The sequence below is a fragment of the Dermochelys coriacea genome, chromosome 1, assembly GCF_009764565.3.
Source record: "Dermochelys coriacea isolate rDerCor1 chromosome 1, rDerCor1.pri.v4, whole genome shotgun sequence".
Classification (NCBI taxonomy): Eukaryota; Metazoa; Chordata; order Testudines; family Dermochelyidae; genus Dermochelys; species Dermochelys coriacea.
In genome coordinates, this window is record NC_050068.2 from 15,948,232 (window position 1) to 15,969,550 (window position 21,319).

The 21,319-nt window shown below is 42.9% G+C and overlaps 1 protein-coding gene across 3 annotated transcripts in view; it reads right to left on the reverse strand.

Moving 5' to 3' along the window:
- TENM4 (teneurin transmembrane protein 4) overlaps positions 1 to 21,319 on the reverse strand; it is a 1,775,651-nt gene that overhangs the window by 80,220 nt on the left and 1,674,112 nt on the right. For all 3 annotated transcript variants that reach the window (XM_043504093.1, XM_038368402.2, XM_043504094.1), the window contains 3 exons: positions 14,113 to 14,232; positions 5,873 to 6,134; positions 1,954 to 2,221 (listed from right to left, as the gene is read on the reverse strand). In XM_043504093.1, the coding sequence (XP_043360028.1) occupies positions 1,954 to 2,221; positions 5,873 to 6,134; positions 14,113 to 14,232 (650 nt within the window). The remainder of the gene's footprint in view (positions 1 to 1,953; positions 2,222 to 5,872; positions 6,135 to 14,112; positions 14,233 to 21,319) is intronic.

Genomic DNA, 21,319 nt, shown 5'->3' on the forward strand with positions numbered 1-21,319 from the left:
AAATATATGTGTACACAGCTAGTAATGTGGTATTTTAAACCTCTGGGTGCCTTTGGAGGTTTCCTGAATAATAGGGCCTCCTTTTCAGACCCTGCCTCTAATTTCACCCCCACTAATCAGGTAGGAGGCAGCTAAATTCTAGCTGCAACTAACTGTGAGTGTGAGATGGGGGACAGGTTGAGGCCTTCATAAAAATCTGGCCCCCACGTCACACTAGGTAGGTAATTACTTCTCTATGAATAGGGCCCTACCAAATTCATGGCCATGAAAAATGCGTCACGGACTGTGAAATCTGGTCTCCCCGGGAGAAGACCAGCGTTTCTCAAATTGGAGGTCCTGATCCAAAAGAGAGTTGCAGGGGCGTCACAAGGTTATTTAGGGGGGTCACGGTATTGCTACCCTTTCTTCTGCACTGCCTACAGAGTTGGGTGGTTGGAAAGCGGCAGCTGTTGGCCGGGCGCCCAGTTCTGAAGGCAGCGCCCCGCCAGCACCGACGCAGAAGTAAGGGTGGCAACACCTTACCATGTCACCTTTACTTCTACACTGCTGCCTTCAGAGCTGGGTGGGTGGAAAGTGGCAGCTGCTGACTGAGGGCCCAGCTCTGCAGACAACAGCACAGAAGTAAGGGTAGCAATACCATACCATGACACCCTTACTTCTGCACTGCTGCTGTGACCACGGCTCTGCCTTCAGAGCTGGGCTCCCGGCCAGCAGCCACCGCTCTCCAGCTGCCCAGCTCTGAAGGCAGCACCACCGCCAGCAGCAACGCAGAAATAAGGGTTGCAGTACTGCAACTCCCCCCTCCACAATAACCTTGTGACCCCCACAACTCCTTTTTGGGTCAAGACCTCTACAATTACAACACTGTGAAATTTCATATTTAAATAGCTGAAATCATTAAATTTCTGATTTTTAAAATCCTATAACTGCGAAACTGACCAGAATGGACGGTGAATTTGGTAGGACTCTAACTATGTGTTATCTGTACATGTTGCTCCATCCAGAGCGTCACTTATGTGGTGTTACAGGGTGTCATAAGCCTCAGCAAGTCACATCACTATAAGTGGGAATAAGAGACTCACTCTCTCTCTCTGCAGACTGAGACAAAGAGCCCCCTGCTCTCCTCCTGAGAGGCATATCTCCACTTAGGCTACAGGGGAGCAAAGAGGAGTCTAGTTGCAGGGCTGCAGTTATCCCTGAATTGCTCCAAGAGCAACAAGGAGGAGCAGGATCAAGGGTGGATGTCTGTTGTTTTAAAACAACAGTGGAGACATGGCGGGAGGGGGGGGGCGGAGGGGGACTCTCTCATCATGCTGTTGCCATTGCCAAGGCCTGATCTACTCCGCCTGGCTGAACCCTATTTCAGAGCTGTGAGCTAAGGACCACGGCTCCTTTAAAGATTCCTTTGGCTGACTGTCAATCAGACAGGGAGCAACCAGCTGATGCACAGAGCAGTCATTATGCATACTCAGTTCCCCTCCCACTCCGATGTCCTTTTTGCTGCAACGATTGACAGACATGGCATTTGGGCTGGGTGGGCTCTGTGATGTCCATGAAAAGGGGAAGGAGCTGTAGCCATACAAGTGTTACATGGGCAGCACAGAGGAAGCTTCCTCCTCCTGTAGGACTTCAACTTCTTCAGCTGCAGATCCCGCTGGCTACAAACCATGGATGGTGCTGGGTCCAAGAGCTGGTGCAAAGAACACACAGAGCCCAATTCTCCATTGCTTCACACCTTGTGTAATTGTTTTACAGACGTAGAGGACCACACAATGTGCAGGGCAGTGGAGAATCAGACCCACAATGGTTATGCTGGGATGACGTTCTGGAAAAGGCAGTGAAGGGAAGAAAACATAAGAGCAGGATATTCTAGGATAAGGTTTGTGTACTGCCACTTAACAACTTCCTACATGCAAGATGGAAAGAGAGGAATGTGTTCTGAGGTCAGCTTACCAAAGGCTTCCGACAGTCCGTACACTTTCTGGCTGTAGACATCCGTCTTGTCCCAGATGAAATAATAGGAGAGGTCCGGGGCAGCTGCAAACCACTTTCTAAAGAGGCGTCCTTCTACGGCCACCATAAGGTGGACTTTCATGAGGTTGAAGGGGATGATGGGATGGGTCATGCTGATCCTCAAGACTGACTTATAGCCAGCTGTGCGGCTGCTCAGGTAGCTCAGTTTTATTTTGCTGCCAGCAATGTTAATCTCCTCTTGCAGGGCCTGAGGAAAAACAGTCAGGTGATGTTAAATCACCACTGAGCAGACACCAAAAGGCAGCAAAGTTGAAGTTAATCAGACACTTATGTCATTAGCAAAGCTCTCTGAGAAGTTTCTAAACCACTTATGAGCCATCAACTATAAAATATTCACGATGTACAGGTTATTCATGGAGGCCAAGGAATGTCTCTCTGGGTGATTTGTGTAGGGGGTGGGGTGGGAAAGGAGGCTTAAAAATGCTTACAATGGGATCCAAGCAGAAAAAGGCTCCAGCCATCTGTAACCAAGATGCCCCGATCTAGGGCCGGCTCCAGCTTTTTTGCTGCCCCAAGCGGCGAAGGGAAAAACAAAACAAAACCAAGCCTGGTTGAGCTGCTGCTGAAGTACCGCGGAAGAGGAAGAGAGGGACTGCAGGGCCCGCCGCCGAATTGCTGCCAAAGACCTGGACGTGCCGCCCCAATGACGGACGGAGTGCCGCCCCTTTCTGTTGGCCACCCCAGGCACCTGCTTCCTTCGCTGGTGCCTGGAGGCAGCCCTGCCCCCAGCCAATGCTCCCCTTTCTCAGCTTTGCCCCTATATCTTGCTGCCTTCTATTGGTGATAATCTTCATCTCCTAGACTCTTTGTGAGACACTGAGCCTTATTTGTCCCTGTATCCCTCCTCCTGCTGCTAGCCCATCCTCTCCCACCCTGCTCCTGTCCCCTCTCTCCCCAGCTCCAGCCCCACCTCTTGCCAATGTCCTGCCATCTCTGCTCCTTTCTTCCCCTCCTGCCCTTTGCCTTCCCTCTGCTTCTATCCTTCCTCATCCCCTGCCCCTGCCCCTGTTCTCCCCTCCTAGCTCCTGCTCCTAGCCACCCCCCCCCACGAGCTCTCCTCTTACCTTATTCCTTGTCCCTCTGGATTCCAGGCATCCTGCTTCCTCCTCCTCCTCCTCCATGCTGTCTGGGCACCAGCAGGGGGAGCACTGAGAGCCCAGGACAGAAAATTTTCCTCCTCTCAGTCCCAGTGCCCATTACTACTGCAGTCCCGGACAAATGGGACAAGAAACTGCAGAAAAAGTCTTGCTCAGCCCTAGCTGCCCAGCGTGCTCAGTACCAATGGAAACTTCAGAGAATTTGGCTGCTCAACTCTCACTAGTCTCTACTGAGCATACATGAACTGAGATTTTTGGGAGGGTAAAAACTTGGCTAGTTTAGGGCAGATTTTCTGGGGATGACAAAAGGCACATCCTCAAAATTAGGATGGGCACCTGCCAAATTTCCAGATCCTGCTCCAAATCACAAAGCAAGAGCTTCTCAGTGAAATAGCTGTACGATTTTTTTTTTTAACATGGGCATAACAGTGCATTTTCCCTCAGCCTTGTTCTTGGAAAAGGCCGAACCATTTTAGCTGGAACTTCCCTCCAAACCAGTCTCAGACAGATAGCCAGCACAGAAAATGTATTAGCAACTGAAAACAGAGTCTTGTCATGGAAAGTGTCGGCCAATGTGAACTATAGGCATTGCTGCCTATGCTGCCTATAACAATACTTCTCGCACTTACACAGCACCTTGGATATTCAAGGAGCTGAAAAAATGCTTTATAAATAAAAAACAGTCTTCAGAACAGCCCTACTACAACCCCAGCTTATGGATGGGGAAAGTGAAAGACAGAGGGGTTGAAAGGATTTGCTAAAGGTACCCAGTCAATGGCAGAGCCAAGAATAGACCACAGGAGTCTGAAATTCTTTTTAGTGCACTGCTCTAACCACTAGACTTGACCCCTGTTTGTTAGAGCTTTACACAGCCTCAGTTGTGCTGGAATGCCCCTCTCATATGGGTTTTAGTTATAAATAACCACCAATCTGGGAACTGAAGCTCCTAAGAGCGGCTGTTTTGGGCTATTATCAAAGACCTAATACTTTTTCAAGTGATAACTCACAACCTCTGAGCACAGCAGCACTTGACAAACTTATGCATCACGAAAGTCAAAGTACTGTTGCACCATGTCCATAAATATTTACTTTATCTAATGCATTCTTTTCAATTTACATACCTATGCACTTACGAGGGTGAAAAATGGCAGATCTGGGAAAACCCAGGAATTTTAAAATAGATTTTGCAAGTTTAGCAACAAGCTATGCTGGCAGCAGTCTCAGTCAGAGCCCAGCTGAGCAGTGGTACAAAGAAGGTGGTCCCTTTCATCTAATCTGTCTTCACATACAATCCCTATAGGAAAATACCAGCTAGAAATAATTGCCACTGAGGTATTGTTTTGCAACATCTGGTTCAATTCGGTGTATGAAATGTTTACTTCTCTCTGCCACAATTGACTTCTTTCTGTCCCTGTTGACTACCATTTCAGACGAGGAGTCAACTGAGTCGTAAATACACATCAAACATATGCAAAGAATATAGTTAAAAGGATCCTGCCTCAAGAGGTGGTTCAAATCGTAAGGATCACAAGATCTTCCAAAATGGTTGCATATTGTGCTTTGTTGCTTTTCACTAGCAATACTGGTGATGCACACCCACAGAAAAATGGCATCCGGCTTCCTCCATCACACACCTCTCCACTGAGCGAGGAAACTATTACTCTGTCCAGTTTCTTCAACATGACACACATAATACTCTGACCCAAAAACTGATGAGAAACAAAGACATTTGAATACCGTCAATTTGCCTTTTGGATGACAGATTAAACTAAGGTCCTGACTGCTTGGGAATTAGCCCTGATGTCCCAGCAGAAATTTAATTTAAGAAATTACCATTCTGGTTACCTAAATTCCTGTTTTTGTTGCAGGACTCTGTTATTCTGTTCTGTACATTTAAATAGCTGCAACACACTGTACTCCAGAGATTGCTGCATTTCTGTGAAAGACTATTGGCATTTCAGACCGCTGAGTACTTTGGAATCCTCTGTAAATATATTATGACTCTGCTTTGCAATATAATAAGCATTCCTATATCCCTCAAGGAATAAATGTGATTATGTCCATTTTATCTAACATTTCTCTATTGAAAAGTGTGTCTAATAGAATGCAATGGTAGAATTTCAAGCACTTTTCCACTGGGGTGTTTTTATACTATATGTTACACAATATGGGATTATGCAGATGAAGGCAAAATTTGTATTGAGTTAAATGGGGCCAGGATTTCACCCCAACAATATTCTCTTCAGGTTTGAAGGTTGAAAGTTATGTTCCAAAACTTTGGGAAAGTTCAATTCCAAAATTCTGCCCCAAAGCAGAACAGTAGCATTAAGCATTTTAGCAGTGGGTGCTGAAATGTACCCTGAAGGTCTGGTACATCCTAAAATATGTCCCACAGCTACCCTGTTCCTGTAGATGGGAGGTGAGGACAAAGCAGAGCCAGCGCAGTTTTTGCTGCTGGTGAATAAGCACTTCATTATCTATCTGTCAGAGATTAACAAAACCAAGCATTATGACCATGCGTCTATTTTTGATTTTTAAAAGTATGTAAATGTATTGTGTAAACTAGGCAAGGACTCTAGGCTTCTGGAAAGCTGCCCGTGAAGCCCAAATCAGTGTCACAAAATGTTTTAACAAGTACAGAAACAGAATAGGGTGCACACTCCTGGATGCGCATAGCTCCATATGCACTGTTCCACTTGACTGTCCGGAGAAATGTTTCACTTTAGAAAGAAGATTCATACCTGAATTTCTGGAACAATGGGGCCTTTCTCCGAACAGGAACTTGCAAATGCTGTCAGGGGGGATGGGGAGACCACAGGGTTGGGACGGGCAAAGTTGCTGAGATCACAGCTTGGAATCTCATTCTCTTCATGCCTCATGACTATGGTTTCCATTACAAAAAAGCGATCCCAGGGCAGCCAGAGCGTGTGTTCCTGAGTGATGAAGGGAGCCCGCTCGAAGTGTAAGATAATGGAAATCCCACCATTAGTGACGAGATCAAAGCTGTTTTTAAGAGACAAAGCAGAAATAAAAATAAAACAAATGATACTAGGCATGTCTAGAGCCTTCCAAACAGGAACCTCACTGTGCAAAAATTAAAGGATTAACCCTCACAAAACCCCCGTGAGCTAGAAGTATTATCACTCCTATTTTACAGATAGAAAAACTGAGGCACAATGAGGTTAAATGACTTGGGACAAAGTGATACTGTAAGTAAGTGTCAAAGACAGGAATAGAACCGCTGGGTCTTGACATTCAGTCAAGAAATATAGTAATTAAAGCACACTATCTTCTTTTTAAAAGACAAAGTTTACGTTTGTGATTGTTTCCTGAGTTATTGGACCTCAAAGGTTTTATTTACTATTTTCAAAAACATGTTTAGGATCCAGTATCAGTCACAGATAGCATGGACTTACATATTTAAATAAACTGTCTGAAAAGCAGTTTCTCCTTCACTTACCTGCCCAGACTTCAGTTCTGGGTTATGTTTTCCCTGCAGCCATTGTTGATCTCACTAACATACTGTTTCATGTGTTAGCGACAGCATCACCCACTAGGGCAGGGAGAACATGGATCAACAAAGAAATAGTTTTGGGACAGGTGAGTGGACGGAGAAGGAACTGATTTTACAGTAACTGGGTTTAAAATGTAATGGTCTGATTTTCAGAGGAGCTGGATGCCCACAGCTCCCACGAAGGGGAGCCCAACACCTCTGAAAATCAGACCCTGCATGGATTTGGCATCTTTATCCCTAAATATGGACCCTGCGCTGTACCAACACACAAAGAAAAAGATGGTCCTTGCTCCAAAAAGCTCATAATCCAAACTGCCCTTCTTTTGCTGCTTTGTAATTTATAGCAAAGGCATGGAAGTGTTTCGGTTTGATTTTTTCCCTTGCTTGTTTTTTACATTAAAACTTCACATCTGGAACAGAAGATTTATGGAAGATTTATGAAATGCTGTAGAACTAATGACATGATGACATCACAAGAGCTAAGAAAGTGAAAGTAGAGTAATTGAAATGGAAAGGGATTTTAGTCAGACTTTAAAGCCATTGGGGTTTTTGTTTCTTTGTTTCAACATCTATTTCATTTCAATGCCTAAATAACATTTTGGATAAAAGAAGTCTTTGTTAGACAACACCCGTGCATCTTCAATTAAGGTGTTAGGCTCTGAATTAAGATGATATTTAAGCATGTTCATAACTTTTAGCATGTGAATAAACCCACCGATTTCAATAGTACTACTCACATGCTTTGAGGTAAGCACATGATTAAGTACCATCCTGAATACCTTAAGGGCTTGTCTACATTACTGCTTAAATCGATGCAACTTACGTCGCTCAAGGGTGTGAACTCCCCTCCCCCAACTGACATAAGTTACATCGACTTAAAGCGGTGTCTACACAGTGCTACGTTGGCAGAAGACTTCCACCGACACTGCTTCTGCCTCTCATTGAGGTGTAGTAATTGCATTGATGGGAGACATAGCGCGTCTTCACTAGACGTGTTACATCAGCACAGATGCATTGGTGCAGCTGTGCCGATGTAGCACGGCAGTGAAGACAAGCCCTAAAGTGCCCTGAGACCCGCAATAAATCCTCAAGCAAAACCAAGAAAGTCCAGATTTGGAGCAGGTGATATTTCTAAAGAGAGAGAAAGAAAAAAAAGCAGAAAAAAACCTTTTTTTAATTAATCAAAAAACTTTCCAACTTTCTTCATAGATCACAGAGAAGCAAAAAAGAGCTCAGCCACATTTTAAAAAAACTCTTAGCTGATCACCGTAACAACTTGTTTTTCCATCCATGATCATCATTTGGATGTATCTTAAACTCTGCTTAGTGAATGTAGTTATGAAAAAAAAGTTATTCAAGTCCACAGGGCATGGGGAGAGCATTTTAAAAGCTCCAGACATGTAAGGTGTTTATTCTGCAACTCAAGTGGGGTCATCAACTTCCCAGACCTATGTAACTTGGCTTTTAAAAGCTTAATGGGTAACTCATGCCCTGGCTTGCCAGCTAGCTAAACAGCATTTATGCTTTGATGAGGACATTTTTAACAGTCAATTAGCATTTGGCAAGCCCTGCTACTAGAAGGGAAAAGCTCACTTCACACAAGGCTGAGCACTAAAGAGGGCGAAAGAAGGAAGGGATAAATGTAAAAAAAATTATGTTCAACAACTGTTGGAAAACTAGGAATGGTTTATTTATAGAAACGCCTCTGCTTCTGTCATTGGTGAGCGGAGCTGCTAGGAGCCCTGGGCTCTAATGAGCTTTGGTCAGGCATGTTAGCCTGCAGGGGAAAAAAGCTTGCTTCTCCTGTGGACATGAAACCCAAGCCAGAAGGGAAGGCATCGATCTAATGTCAGACTCAAGCAGCTGTGAAAACAGAGGCTTGCATTGTATGGCAAGAGACACAGTTACTCATCAGCTACTGTTTCTCGAGTTACGTGGCTTAGCCTTGAAGGGTATGAATATAGAGCATTTTGGAGCCTGTGGCAGCAAACCTCTCAGCTTGGGATGATAGAGTTGGGTAGCGGGGCTCACACTAGTGTTCTAAAAATAGCTGTGCAGACAGCAATTTTAAGTTGCAGGTCAGGCTCTGATGCTTGGGAAGGGAGGCGGGCTGGGAGGCTGGCTCCCGCAGGCTCCAAAATGCTATGTAGACATACCCCAAGTTGCCTAGATAAAAAAAACCCACAACAGTGAAATAAAAATTAGAATAATCAAAATTCTCTTCAGGATGAGAGCCCTAAATAATGCTTTCAGGTGGGCTGCTGATCTCAGGGATGGATGGGTGCGACGCAGAGGCTCCCTGGCGAAGTGTCCCCTATTCTTTGCAAACAAGTCTCACCTCAGACCCGACAAACTCACTACACCTAATACATGTGTTGTGGGATACTTATCCATAAAGAGTAGCATGTACGGTATCTACAGAACACTTGTAACTGGTCAAAATGCATAATCATTGCGAGATGTATGTGCAGGTGAATTTAAAGCACAATGTAATTATGCTGAAAGTATACTTTATGGACTTGGAGTAAAAGTTAATCATCAGGGGACAAAATATCTTAGCGATGGCCCATTCTAGCAGGAGGGAGTTGTTACCCCGCCTTGGTTAGCCAGTTGGCTCAATTGTCTAGCCTTGCTCCATCCCAAGCCTTTCAATGGAAAACCATCAAAGACAACTGCAAACAATTAAAACCACTTGCAAATAAAAAAGGAACATTACAACAGCCATAGAATCCCACCAAGTCGCGGGACCTCCTTTTCGACCTCCTCCTAGCACTGGCCAAAATGGCTATCTACAAGACCAGGGAGAGGAGGTTGGCTGACGGGGTTTCCTGCAACTGTGGGGCCTATTTCCGATCCTCCGTCTGCTCACGCACCTGGGCAGAGTTCCTTTGGGCAGCGTCCGCAGGCTCCCTTGACACCTTCAAGGAGAAGAGGGTGCTGTCCAGGGTTCTCTGCTCGGTGTCGCCAACAGGTTCCCTTCGTTTAGCCTGTGATCTCACTCCTGTCCCCATTATATCTTTAGTTGTCCCCAGTAATTAACTGAGATCCTGAACTTTGTGGATCCTCCCCTTAGGCTGGGGGAGGTCCCTTAGCAGTGGGCTTCCGCCTGCCCACTTACAGGATCCCAACAGGACCAGACTCCTGCACCCAACCAGTCTGGGTTTGTCACAATATATATGCACACACACAAAACAATAAAATATTATCTACATGGTTGTCAATTGAAATTTTTTCTCTGTTGACCTTATCTGGATGTACTGTACACCAGTCACAAGCTCATGACCTGTAGCTATTAACCGGGGCTTTGATTTTTCAAAGCTGTCAACTTCTGACCAACTGGATACTTGACACTTCATGCATGTTTCATACTGGAAAGACAACTTAAAAAAAAAGACAAAAGACTGTTTCAATATAGCACAGAGTGGAGAAAGGCACTCTGTATCCTTTCACCTTGGGGAGCAGAAATGTTCCCATGAAAAATTGGGTCCTGGTTCCTATGAAGCCAGCCAGCTCTGCAACAGACTGAAAATTTTTTTTTGGCCGGGGGGGGGGGGGTCCTCTTGCTAGAGGCAGAGGATAACAAGGTGACTCACAGTCCAGGGTGCCCCGAGAACTGTCACAATGGGTTTTCTTCCATTTGCAAAAAGTCATATTACCTATATGGACTTATTGTTTTGGTTATCTTAGAAAGACACCCAAGGGACAGTCCAGGTCCAGGATGTCCTCTGTTTATCCCCAGAACAGACTCAGCAGAGACAGCTGCAGTGCACTAAGATCATCAAACACATTTCACAAACATTTATAAGATGGTCACAATTACTGGTCACTACCCACTACCAGTGTGATCCAGCAATCTAGTGGTGAAAAGATTTATTTTAAAATATATTTTATAATCCATTACCAGGCCCTGAGCCCTCTGGTCCTTCTGTTAGCTTTGTGTCACAGAAAAGTCAGATATACAATAGTACATTCTGACAAGAATTGGTTGATCCTTATGCCTCGGGATCTGACAAATTCATGTATCATGATAAATAGTTTGAGAACATATATGGGCCTTTAATTTATTCTCATTTTCTGGGGTTATTTAATGCATCCTAAACTTGGATGAAATCCTGGATCCGTTGAAAACAATGGGAGCTTTGCCACTGACTTCAGTGGGGACAGGATTTCACCCCTGGAGTCTTCAGTTGACTGCAGGATGAAACCCACTTCTAGTAAACCAGAATATAGTGACACTATTTACAGTGAAGTAGAATTCAAGTCCTAATTTGTTACAGTTCATTGCAATTTGAAAATTGGAATTCCAGTTATAATGAAATTCATTTTAGGCCTTGTCTATACAAGAAAGTTGCACTGATTTAATTAGATCAGTTTAGAAACCAATTTAGGTAAATAGGCCCAATTCCCTTGTGTGAACCTTCTTATTCTGAGACCACAAGGGGGTTGCACTGATTTAAAGAAATTGGATTCTAAACTGATTCAGTCAAATTGGCGCAAATTGCTTGTGTAGACAATGTCTCAGGCTAAAATTGTTCTGTTGAAAAGATTATTAGAAGAGGGCCCTGCTGTTGTAACATATTGAAGTATAGAACAGCAATTGTAATAGAAATAATGCTTTCCATTTGGAAAGCACGTCACATGTAGTATTTCATCCACAAACACCACAGCGAGGCAGGAAGAAAGTGTTACATTCATTTTACAGGCAGGTTAACTGTGGCATAGGGAAATTAAGGGATGTGTCTAAAAGCTACACACTAGATCAGCAGCAGGGCTGTGACTAAAGCTCAGGATTTCTTGACTCCCACTCTGCACTCCCACCTTTAGACTCTGGTACCTCCAATATTTCAAGTGATTTTATAAATAGCCCTCATATCATATCAGTAAATAATTAACTAATTTTTTGTTCTTTAAAGGAAGAATGCTTTCATCTACTCATACATTACCTCCCTCCAGTGCCCGCAGAGGTAGTGTTGTGCCTGATCATGCAAGAAAATAGATGAGTGCATGTCAAAGACAATATTTTGGGGCCAATTATAGTCTCATTCTCATGTTTCAAGATACTCAATAAAGTAATCAGACTATTTGTTGAATATCATGTCCTGAAATGTTGTTAGCACAAAGCACCAGACCTGAATGACAGCACCACATAAGCAAAACATAATGAGGGGAAATCATAAGGAAGTACGCCTGACTGCAAGAGCTGTCTAACTCCACTCTTTCTGGGACTGGGGGGCTCCAGCAGTTACTGATAGGAATGCTAGCCTGGTCCTGGGACTTATTTTGATTATATACTCTACGTTCAGGCACTGCTGATCACCGCCTTTTTATTACTTTAACTGAATCTAGTACTTATGATCGGTGCTGGATTTACAGCCCTTGGCAGTGAGCTCCTGGGAGCAGCTCTATCCGATGCCAGCTGGCAAGGTTTCCCTAGGGACCATTAGCTAACTGGGAATTGGTGGAGCACACTGGCACATTGGCCGCACCTCTCCCTGGCCCGCTACACTGAGGGTGGGAAGGAGATAGTGTAAGAGCCAGTAAGTCTAGCTTAACACAAGCTGAGAACTCCCCTCCAACACATTCTCTGCTGGTAAGATAAGATGCCGGAGTGGTGCAAAGTGTCTGGATGGCGGCAGAGAGTGTGGCTGTGAGTGAGAACAGGACTGAAGCGCTGTTTCACCTATCCTTCCTAGGGGTAGTCCCTGTAGAAACTTATTGAAGCACAGCCTGGGGTAGTATGGAAGAAGCTTGTTCTGCTGTGCTGCCTGTACTGTACCTACTCTGTAGGGGGTAAAAGTGATTCCTGTCCAAGCCCTGTGCAATGCTAGGCTCATTATTTGCTTATAAGCCCCCATGGCAGATCAGGGCCGCATAGCATTAAGACACTGCACAAATACAGAACAAAGGGATGGGCTCTGCCCTAAAGAGCTTAAAGTCACGCATCTGAAGAAGAGGGGTTTTTTTACCCACAAAAGCTTATGCCCAAATATATCTGTTAGTCTTTAAGGTGACACCCGACTCCTTGTTGTTTTTATAGTCTAAGTGGAAGACTATAGACAATGACAACAGGTGGAGACCAACAGACAGAGCACAAGGAAGCAATGAGATGATCTGATCAGCATGAAAAACAGGGAGTTCCAGCACATCAGCTGCCTACCTATGGTCAAGTTTTTTGTAGGCATTATTACTTTTACTTGGGAAGGCTTTGTGTCAGCCCTTTACACTGCAGTGCATTTAACCACTAGGGCCTGATTCTGATCTCACTTGCAAATCAGGAGGTGCTCCACTGAGGGTATGGCTCCACTACAGCGGCTACAGTGCCACAGCTGTGCAGCTACAGCTGTGTGCTGCTGTCATGCTGTTGTGCAGATGCTTTCTACATCAACGGAACTGGTTTTTCCACCTATCCGAGAAGTGGTAGCTTGATCAAAGGAATTCTTCTCTCAACCTAACTATGTCTACAGTGGGGTTAAGTTGACATCTCTAAATTGCACAGGACATGATATTTTTCACAGTCCTGAGCGATGTAGCTAGGTTGACCTAAATTTTAGGTGTAGACCAAGCCTGAGATTAATGGAGTTACACTACAGTGTAAATGTGAGAGATTCTGTATCTTTCTCAATAGTCTCTAAACCACAAGACTCGTGAAAGTACCAGCTTCTCTTATAAGATATGCTCATTTAACTGAGATAATCCATTTTCCATGGAAATATACCTATTACTCAAATTCTACTATTGTATTTTCCAGTAGATGAAACATTAATGAGAACATATCTTGAAAAGTTTCAGTGGTTCAGTAGGCACCAAGTCCCATGGGAACAGGTCAAGACTACATAACACACACATCTCTAGCAAGTGTTCATCTCCTTGATTATCATCCTGTTGGCTATTCTAACCAGGTCAATCCAAATTCTTAACGCTAGTGTCAGATTGGAGAGCTGTTAAAATCAGCAAAGCCAGGTCATCCTCTCCAAAGTGCTAGTGTTAATCACCATTAGCTAGAGTATGTGCAGCTCCCTAAGTCAGAAACTTACTCCTTATATTTAGCTTTTGTCCTTAAAAGAGAGCCAGGTAGTACTGAGAGACAAAAGACTGCCCAATTCAGTGATTTTGTTACGGTTCAGTGGAACTGTTCAAATTTTAACCACTTGCCTCTAGCAATACTGTATCTTACAGGTTTAATTATTTTTGTCCAATAATGTCTATATAAAGCAATGAAGAATATGCAGTTTGAGGCAGGAACCATAATTTCTTTATATGCATGGGCAACACCTAGCACAACTGAGCCCCAGTGCTTCTATGCACTTCTGTAATAATATCAGTATCAATATTAAGAATAACACTAGTGTCTTCAGGCTGCCCCAGACATGACTGTGTCTTTGCTAGGAGAGTCTCTCTCCAGTGCTGGCTCCCCTATTTGCAGCTCTGAGTACTTGCATGCTGTAAAATGTATAGCAGAAACCATACCTGCCATCTTGCCTGCTGATTGTGTATCCAAAAAGAGGATTGTTGGCAAAACTGATGTTCACTCCAACTAGAGGGGTTCCATCTGATGTTATCACCTGACCTCGAATCACACACGCATGGCTGCATGAAGGAAAGAAATGATAGGAAATAGTGAATCATGTCAAAGATGGGGGAGTGATCCCCGACTTACCCTGCTGTGAATGCCTGCACACCGGGATACCTAATACTATAAGCAATAAAATTCAGTACGCCAAATCATGCCCCCAGATGGAGGCACATAACTCTTGCTGACTTGGGTGTTGTTCACACACATCTGAGGGCAGAATTTGGCTTCACCTTTTTTCTACTCTTGTAATATTCAACCACTGGCAAATATACTGTTCTCTGCTATCTTCTCCTGTAGGGCACATGATATATTGACATGGCTGTAGCCCACTCAGCTTCATAGTGCCTTGAAAGTACTAGTCTGATTAAGGACAAAATATGTTTCAGAACAGAGGAGGATGGAAATGTACTAAATACTGCATGGGCAGGTTTATGGCAATTAAGTCCTCTGATGATCAAAGAGATGTGCTGGCCTTGATGAGTCAGGTCTTCCATAGTCCATAAGGAAGTATTATTGCTTTGGAGAAAATATGATGACAAATTTGCAAGGATCAGATGAATTCCCTACAGAATGTTTCAGCAATTGAGCATGCAAACAACAGAACTGCCAATTGTTTGTAGATTACACCTACTCCATTCTACTCTGCACTTTTATGCCACCTTTCCCCCAAGGATCTCTAAGTGCTTTACAACACCGATTAATTCTGTGATGTTCATATTTTACAGATAGGAAACATGAAGTCTGTTGAGGTTTTCAATTACTCAGGGTCACTCAGCAAATCTGTGTCAAAGCCGAAGATAGAACACATAGGTCTCTATTCCAAAGTCTCTGTTCAAAGCCCTAGATTGTACATCTTACCATACAGCTATGCAAGGAGCTTCCAAAAATACAACAATCTTGTGTATCTGATAGTGTCTGATCTCAGTGTCTATCTCAAGGTACATATTTTTCTGAGTGATAACAACAAATGGTGGTATCTTTGTGCTGGCATAATATGACGTGTGATTTTTGCAGGCAATGTGATACTAGCCATTAGAAACTGGAAGCCAATGTTCCTACTGCTTTAGGCCCAGATCCCCTGCTGGTGTAAATCACCAGAGCTCAATTTATAATCCATCTATTTGTCGTAAGAGAATTCAGTGAAGCCACACGGATTTACAGTTGCTGAAGATCTGGCCCTCAATGCATAGGAAAGCACTTACACAATCTCTTATTACCATGGAAAACCCAGAGTCCACAAGTTATTGCCTAAGAGGTGCATCAATGAGGCAAAGATTGTATGACACAGCGAGAACCAATATTTGTATCAAATAAGGATTTAGATAGACTTTTTAGTTGTCATGCCATCCAGTTATAGCAGAACTCTCCACTGATTTAAGTAGGGATTTTTGTGCATATGTTGATGGAAGGGTATGGCTCAAAACCTGGCATTTAGGTACATAGAAACAAAAGCGTCTGAAGGTTCAATTCTAGTATCTACTCACTTGATTCCTATGTTCCCTTTGGTCAGTCGCAGAAAAAACAAGATAAAATGCACCTGATTTTTTATTTCACTTATATTAGTTTTACTCTGGTGTATATCCAATGACTTCAACAGAATTACTCCTGATTCACACAGATGTGGAAGGAGAAGCAGTCCCATCAGTAAAACAATAATAATTTCTGTTTTCCTTTGCACCTTCCATCCAAGGATCAAAAAGCACTATATTAACAATTCAGCTCTGTGACATACGAGGACACTGGGTAAATGACCATCCCTGTTTGACAGATGGGGAAACAAAGACACAAAGGACCAAATTCACCCTATTGTAACCCCACTGAAGTTGACAGAACACCACCAGGAAAGTATTTGGCTCAAAGTAGTAATGTTTGTGGACAGCCGGAGGCAGTACCCATAACTTCCACTCTGAGGCCTCTCCATTACCCACAAGACCATTCTTCTCATCTTCTTCAGTGAGAGCTGAAGGAGAGTCTGGAATGGTCAGAAGTCCTTGAGCCTTCTGATCATCCTTACATTTTTGTGGAAGGATAAGCATTACTGTGGACTCCTCTTCTGAAGCCCAAGAAATTCTTGCTATTATTAACAATGGACTCGGCAGGCTGAATTACCATTACCTATTCAAACCAACACCAAAAGCATTACTGACGACTGCTTGCTCTTTTAAAGTGGTTGAGCAGAAATACAAATAGAGCACATTTTCATGAGATAATGGAGAAGGGTTGCTACCTTCTTCCACTGCCTCCCCACAAACTACATACAAAGAGGAAAAAAAGAAACTAAATGTTGTAGATGCCTTAACTGGTGCCCTAGACAAAAAACTAACTATTATGATGGTAACTCTCCCAGAGTCTAAGCAGATGAAAGCCTATGAATAAAGTTAGCCAACACACTGGACTAGATCCTCAGCTGGTGTAAACAGAGCTTTGCTGCTTTGCACCAGCTGAGGAGCTGGACCATAGCTTTCATGAGTTCATGGGCACTTAGGTCTGCAGGGATAAAGAACAGCCACACAGTTACAGGCACAATAAAAATATGCAAAAGAACTCACTCTAAAGGGGAAACTCTAACAAACACATCTGCACTTCTAGCTTCCATCGAGTGACCCCCTTCCCCCCACAACTCTTCAAGTTGTCATGCTCAGCTTCTTTACTCCATCTCCATTTATTTACTTGCCAATTTGGACGAAGCCAGCCCATCTTCGGAGACAAGTAACTCTCAGGAAAGCCTATCTGGCCCCCAGGAATCCCTTTGAGGACTATAACAAGTCCTTTATTCCCAGAGGGTAGACCTTCCCAGATTATAGTCACAAAAAGAAGCTGGGGCAATATGTACAAATATCTGAACTTAATTAAAGCGGGATGGGGATGAGAAAGATACTGAATCCCAGACTTTGCCTGATCAGATCCTCAAATTTTCTACTTTCCCAGTTGATAAAATTTGCCCCATTTGGGAAAAACAATTAACGCTGTGCTTTGTAAGCAGCTGGCCTCTCCAGTGTCATTGTGTCCTTTCTGGAGGCGAAATTGACTACCCACAATGCACACAGCCCCCCAGGAACCTGGTTAATGCTAATTTAGTCAGCCATTTCCTTCAGAAGACCTTGGTCTAAATGCAATTACACTGCAAACACGTTAAGTGGTACCGCAAAGACTCTCAGCCCTGCTTGGAAGGTCTCCCAATATATTTACATAAAATTATCTCTCATGTTAATATAGAAGTTTTATTCCATCAGTCTAGTTTGGCCAGCACTGAAGATGTTTTCTGCAGTTGAGCAAAATTGAATGTCTCTTTGCTGTAGACTTGTCTTTCCAATGAATTATTAACATATTTCATCTACTGGCTGAACTATTTTTTTTCAAGACTGCGTTTACATGTGGCTGTGCAGATCCCTTATTTTACAATAACCAGTTCTCTAGTCTGTTTTTTTAATTAGCCTTTCCCAACCCCTCTGGTCTTTTATTTTTCTATAGAGGTTTCCCTATAATTAGGGAACACTAAATCATTGCTGAATTGCTACCATGTGGCTTGCTAGATGGCAAGTCTGAGACAAAGTAATTTTAGACCATTGCTTTGTGAAGTAATTTGTAATCACTAGAAGATTAAGTTAATGTCCACCTGTCCCCCTGGGTATGATCTAGGGCCCAGTGCCATCAAAACTAGAGACACATTCAGTCTCCCCTTCCACAGCTATAGAGAAAGTCCTGTTTTCTTTAGTAAGACTTGTATTTACATGCAGGGGGAAAAATCCAAGTATGCCAACAATTATAAAATACTAGAAATCAAAGGAAAAATCCCAAATAAGTCATTTAATCCATCTTCATGCCAGGAAAGATTGCTCCTTACAGTATGTTTCCTAGCTTTTTGGTTTAATGTTAAACATCTCATGCAGTGGGCTTTCCAAAGCATTATGAATAATTATTTGTTTAGTGATGGGAACATGCTTGGCATTGTACAGTAGACAAAATAAAGGCATTCCTTTTCCTGAAGGACTTCTCTTGGGAAATTATACCATAGTCTAACATGGTCTAATCTGATGCTTGTTGAAATTGATGGAAATACTCTCACTGATTTAAAAAAGGCATTGGATGAGGCTCATATATTTCATCGTTAGGAATTATTTTCTGGTGTTCATGTTAATTTTTCCATTTCTTAGTGTTAGTGCCATTACTCCTAGTCATGACCCATTGTATCACAACCCTAGCTCCTTTTTTCTTGGAAGCTGAAAGGCTTCAAATACATTTGGATGATTCACATGTTCTCCAGACTCCCTTAGTCATTCTTTGGCCATGTTATTTGTATTAAATATTTTTAATCTCCACTCAGAATTCCCCACATCCCTGTATTTGTTATTGTTACTTTTCTATAAGTTACTTCCAACTTTGCTTGACATCTTTTTGGTATCGAAGTGCCCAGAACTGAATATTCTGTTCTAGATGGGGCTTCACCAGAGCTCCACAAAGTGAATCGAGAGGAAGGATGTTTCTGTTGTTAAAGCCCTCATGTCAAAATGAGGAGATCTAGCTTCTGTTCCTGGTTCTGCCACAGATTTCCAGTGTGACCTTGGGCAAGTCACATAGTCTCTCTGTGCCTCAGCTACCTATCTGTAAGCACTGCTCTATCTTACCGGGACACTGTGAGGATAAATGGAGTAATGTTCTATTGTCTTGGACATAGGTGCTTATACCGCTATCGTATTGTGGTACTGGTTTGTGATGTGCTCAGATACCTTGGTGATGAGCGCCGGAGAAAAATCCTACCAGTAAAGCAAGTCATTACAGATGTGGTCTTGGATCACTTGCTTCTATTGTCCTTTCGCTCATTTATAGCATAGGATACAGTATAACATACAGTCCCACTCTGCCCCTGGAAGCTAGTGCCAATGACAGTGCCAGCCTAGCGCAGTTCCTGGACCCTTGTCTCCCAGCTATGAGGGAGAAGACTCCTTACACTCTCTTTCTGCACAGGGTGAGCCACAATCTGGCTCTTCCTGTTTAGTTTAGCAGTGGGGAAAGTCGACAGCTGACAACTATTTAACAAACCTCTGGATGTCGCTTGAATCATGAAGTTTGGTAAGAAAATGGAAATGAAGGGTTCTTGAGACGTTAAACAAGAAAGACTTAAAAAAACAAGGAAAATTAAAATTAAAAAGTAGCCATCCAGAAAGGCTCCCACACAGCTATGTATAACACAAGTGAGTTCCTGAAAGAGTTTGGCATATGTCAGACAGCTGGGATTCAAAACAAATTAATTAGGCTAGGCAGAGAACCTTGCCAATAAATGGAGCACCAGAATGCCAGTGTCAGGCTGAGGACCACCTAAACATGTTGATATCCGATCAACTGTGCTTTCAGAGATTTGCTGAAGTGGCACTGACAGACAGTCTGCGACAGCTTCACTTCCTGAGAAGCTGATGGAGTGGGAGACACAGGCGAAAAGGAATGTCAGGCAAAAAACAAAAACGACCCAACTCAGCAAAGGGAAGTCAAATCTAGTCTGTCTGCAGGAACTAAACTCGACTGGTTCTCTTTTTTTAACCTATGCCTCTAGGCTAGCTGTACATGCCCCATCACTTGAGCGTCAGGAAAGCGTGTTGTTCTTTTATGGGTTTGTTTTTTTAATTGGTAATATTTTGCAGAAATGCTCTACATTTTATCACTCATTCTTCAAAAATATACAGTCCCAAATAATGCAGGCAATTAATCAAAATGTTATATTCAAAGCCCATTACTTAAACTGGTTAAGGAAAACTGGAGATAAAAACAACAGTATAATGCTGGCATAGTTTTAGGAAAACAGATAATGAAGCTGGTATCTGAGGCATCTCCATAAAGCTTTTATTCACCAAGATGCACAATAACAGCTCTAGATTCACAGTGTACTCTATTTGGGTTTTTACACCAAGCCCATCACCATGGTATCTGAGAATCTCTCTACCTTGTTTTTTATAGAATCAGAAATGTACGGCTGGAAGGGACAGTGAGAGGTCATGTAATCAGGCCCCCTGTGCTGTGGCAGGACCAAATAAACTTAGACCACTTCTCACAGGTATCTGTGTAACCTGTTCTTAGAAACCTCCAATGGCATTCCACAACCTCCCTTGGAAGCCTATTCCAGAGTTTAACTACCCTTATAGTTGGAACAATTTTCCTAATATCTAACCTAATCTTCCTTGCTGAAGATTAGGCCAGTTACTTCAGTTCCACCTTCTTGTCCTACCCACAGACAAGGTCAATTACTTCTTGTCCTACCATCACAGGAGTACTCCTGCTGACGCATCACCAGTGACAAGTAGAGCAGGACAATTACCTCCCTTGCCTTACATATGGCACTCCTGTTAATATACCCCAGAGTGATGATAGCCGTTTCTGCAATTGCATCACTTTGTGGACTCATATTCAATTTGTGATCCACTAGAACCTTCAAATCCTGTACAGCAGTACTACCACTTAACCTTTACCACTTAACCACTTAACTGAATCCTTTCCAATTTTGTAGTTATGCATTAGATTTTTCCTTTCCAAGTGAAGTACTTTGCACTTACCTTTACTGAATTTCATCTTGTTCATTTCAGACCAATTTATCAAGGTCATTCTGAATTCTAATTCTGTCCTTCACGTAGATGGGTGTCATCCACAAATGTTATAAGCATACTCTCCACTTCATTATCCAAGTCATGAATCAAAATATTGAATACTATTGGTCCCAGGACAGACCCCTGCAGGACCCCACTAAATACATCCCCTCTTTGACCACAAAATATTGATAACTACTCTTGGAGTACAGACTTTCAACTAGTTTTGCATCCACTTTTTTAAATAATTTAATCTAGACCACATTTCCCTAGTTTGTTTAGAGCATGTCATGTGGGACTATGTGTCAAAAGCCTTCCTAAAATCAAGATATATCATGTCTCTGCTTCCCCACATGCATTAGGCCAGTAACCCTGTCAAAGAAGGAAATTAGGTTGGTTTGGCATGATCTGTTCTTGACAAATCCATGATAGCTATTACTTGTCACCCTATTATCCTCCAGGTGCTTATAAATTGATTGTTTAATAATTTGTTCCAGTATCTTTCCAGGTATCAAAGTTAGGCAGACTG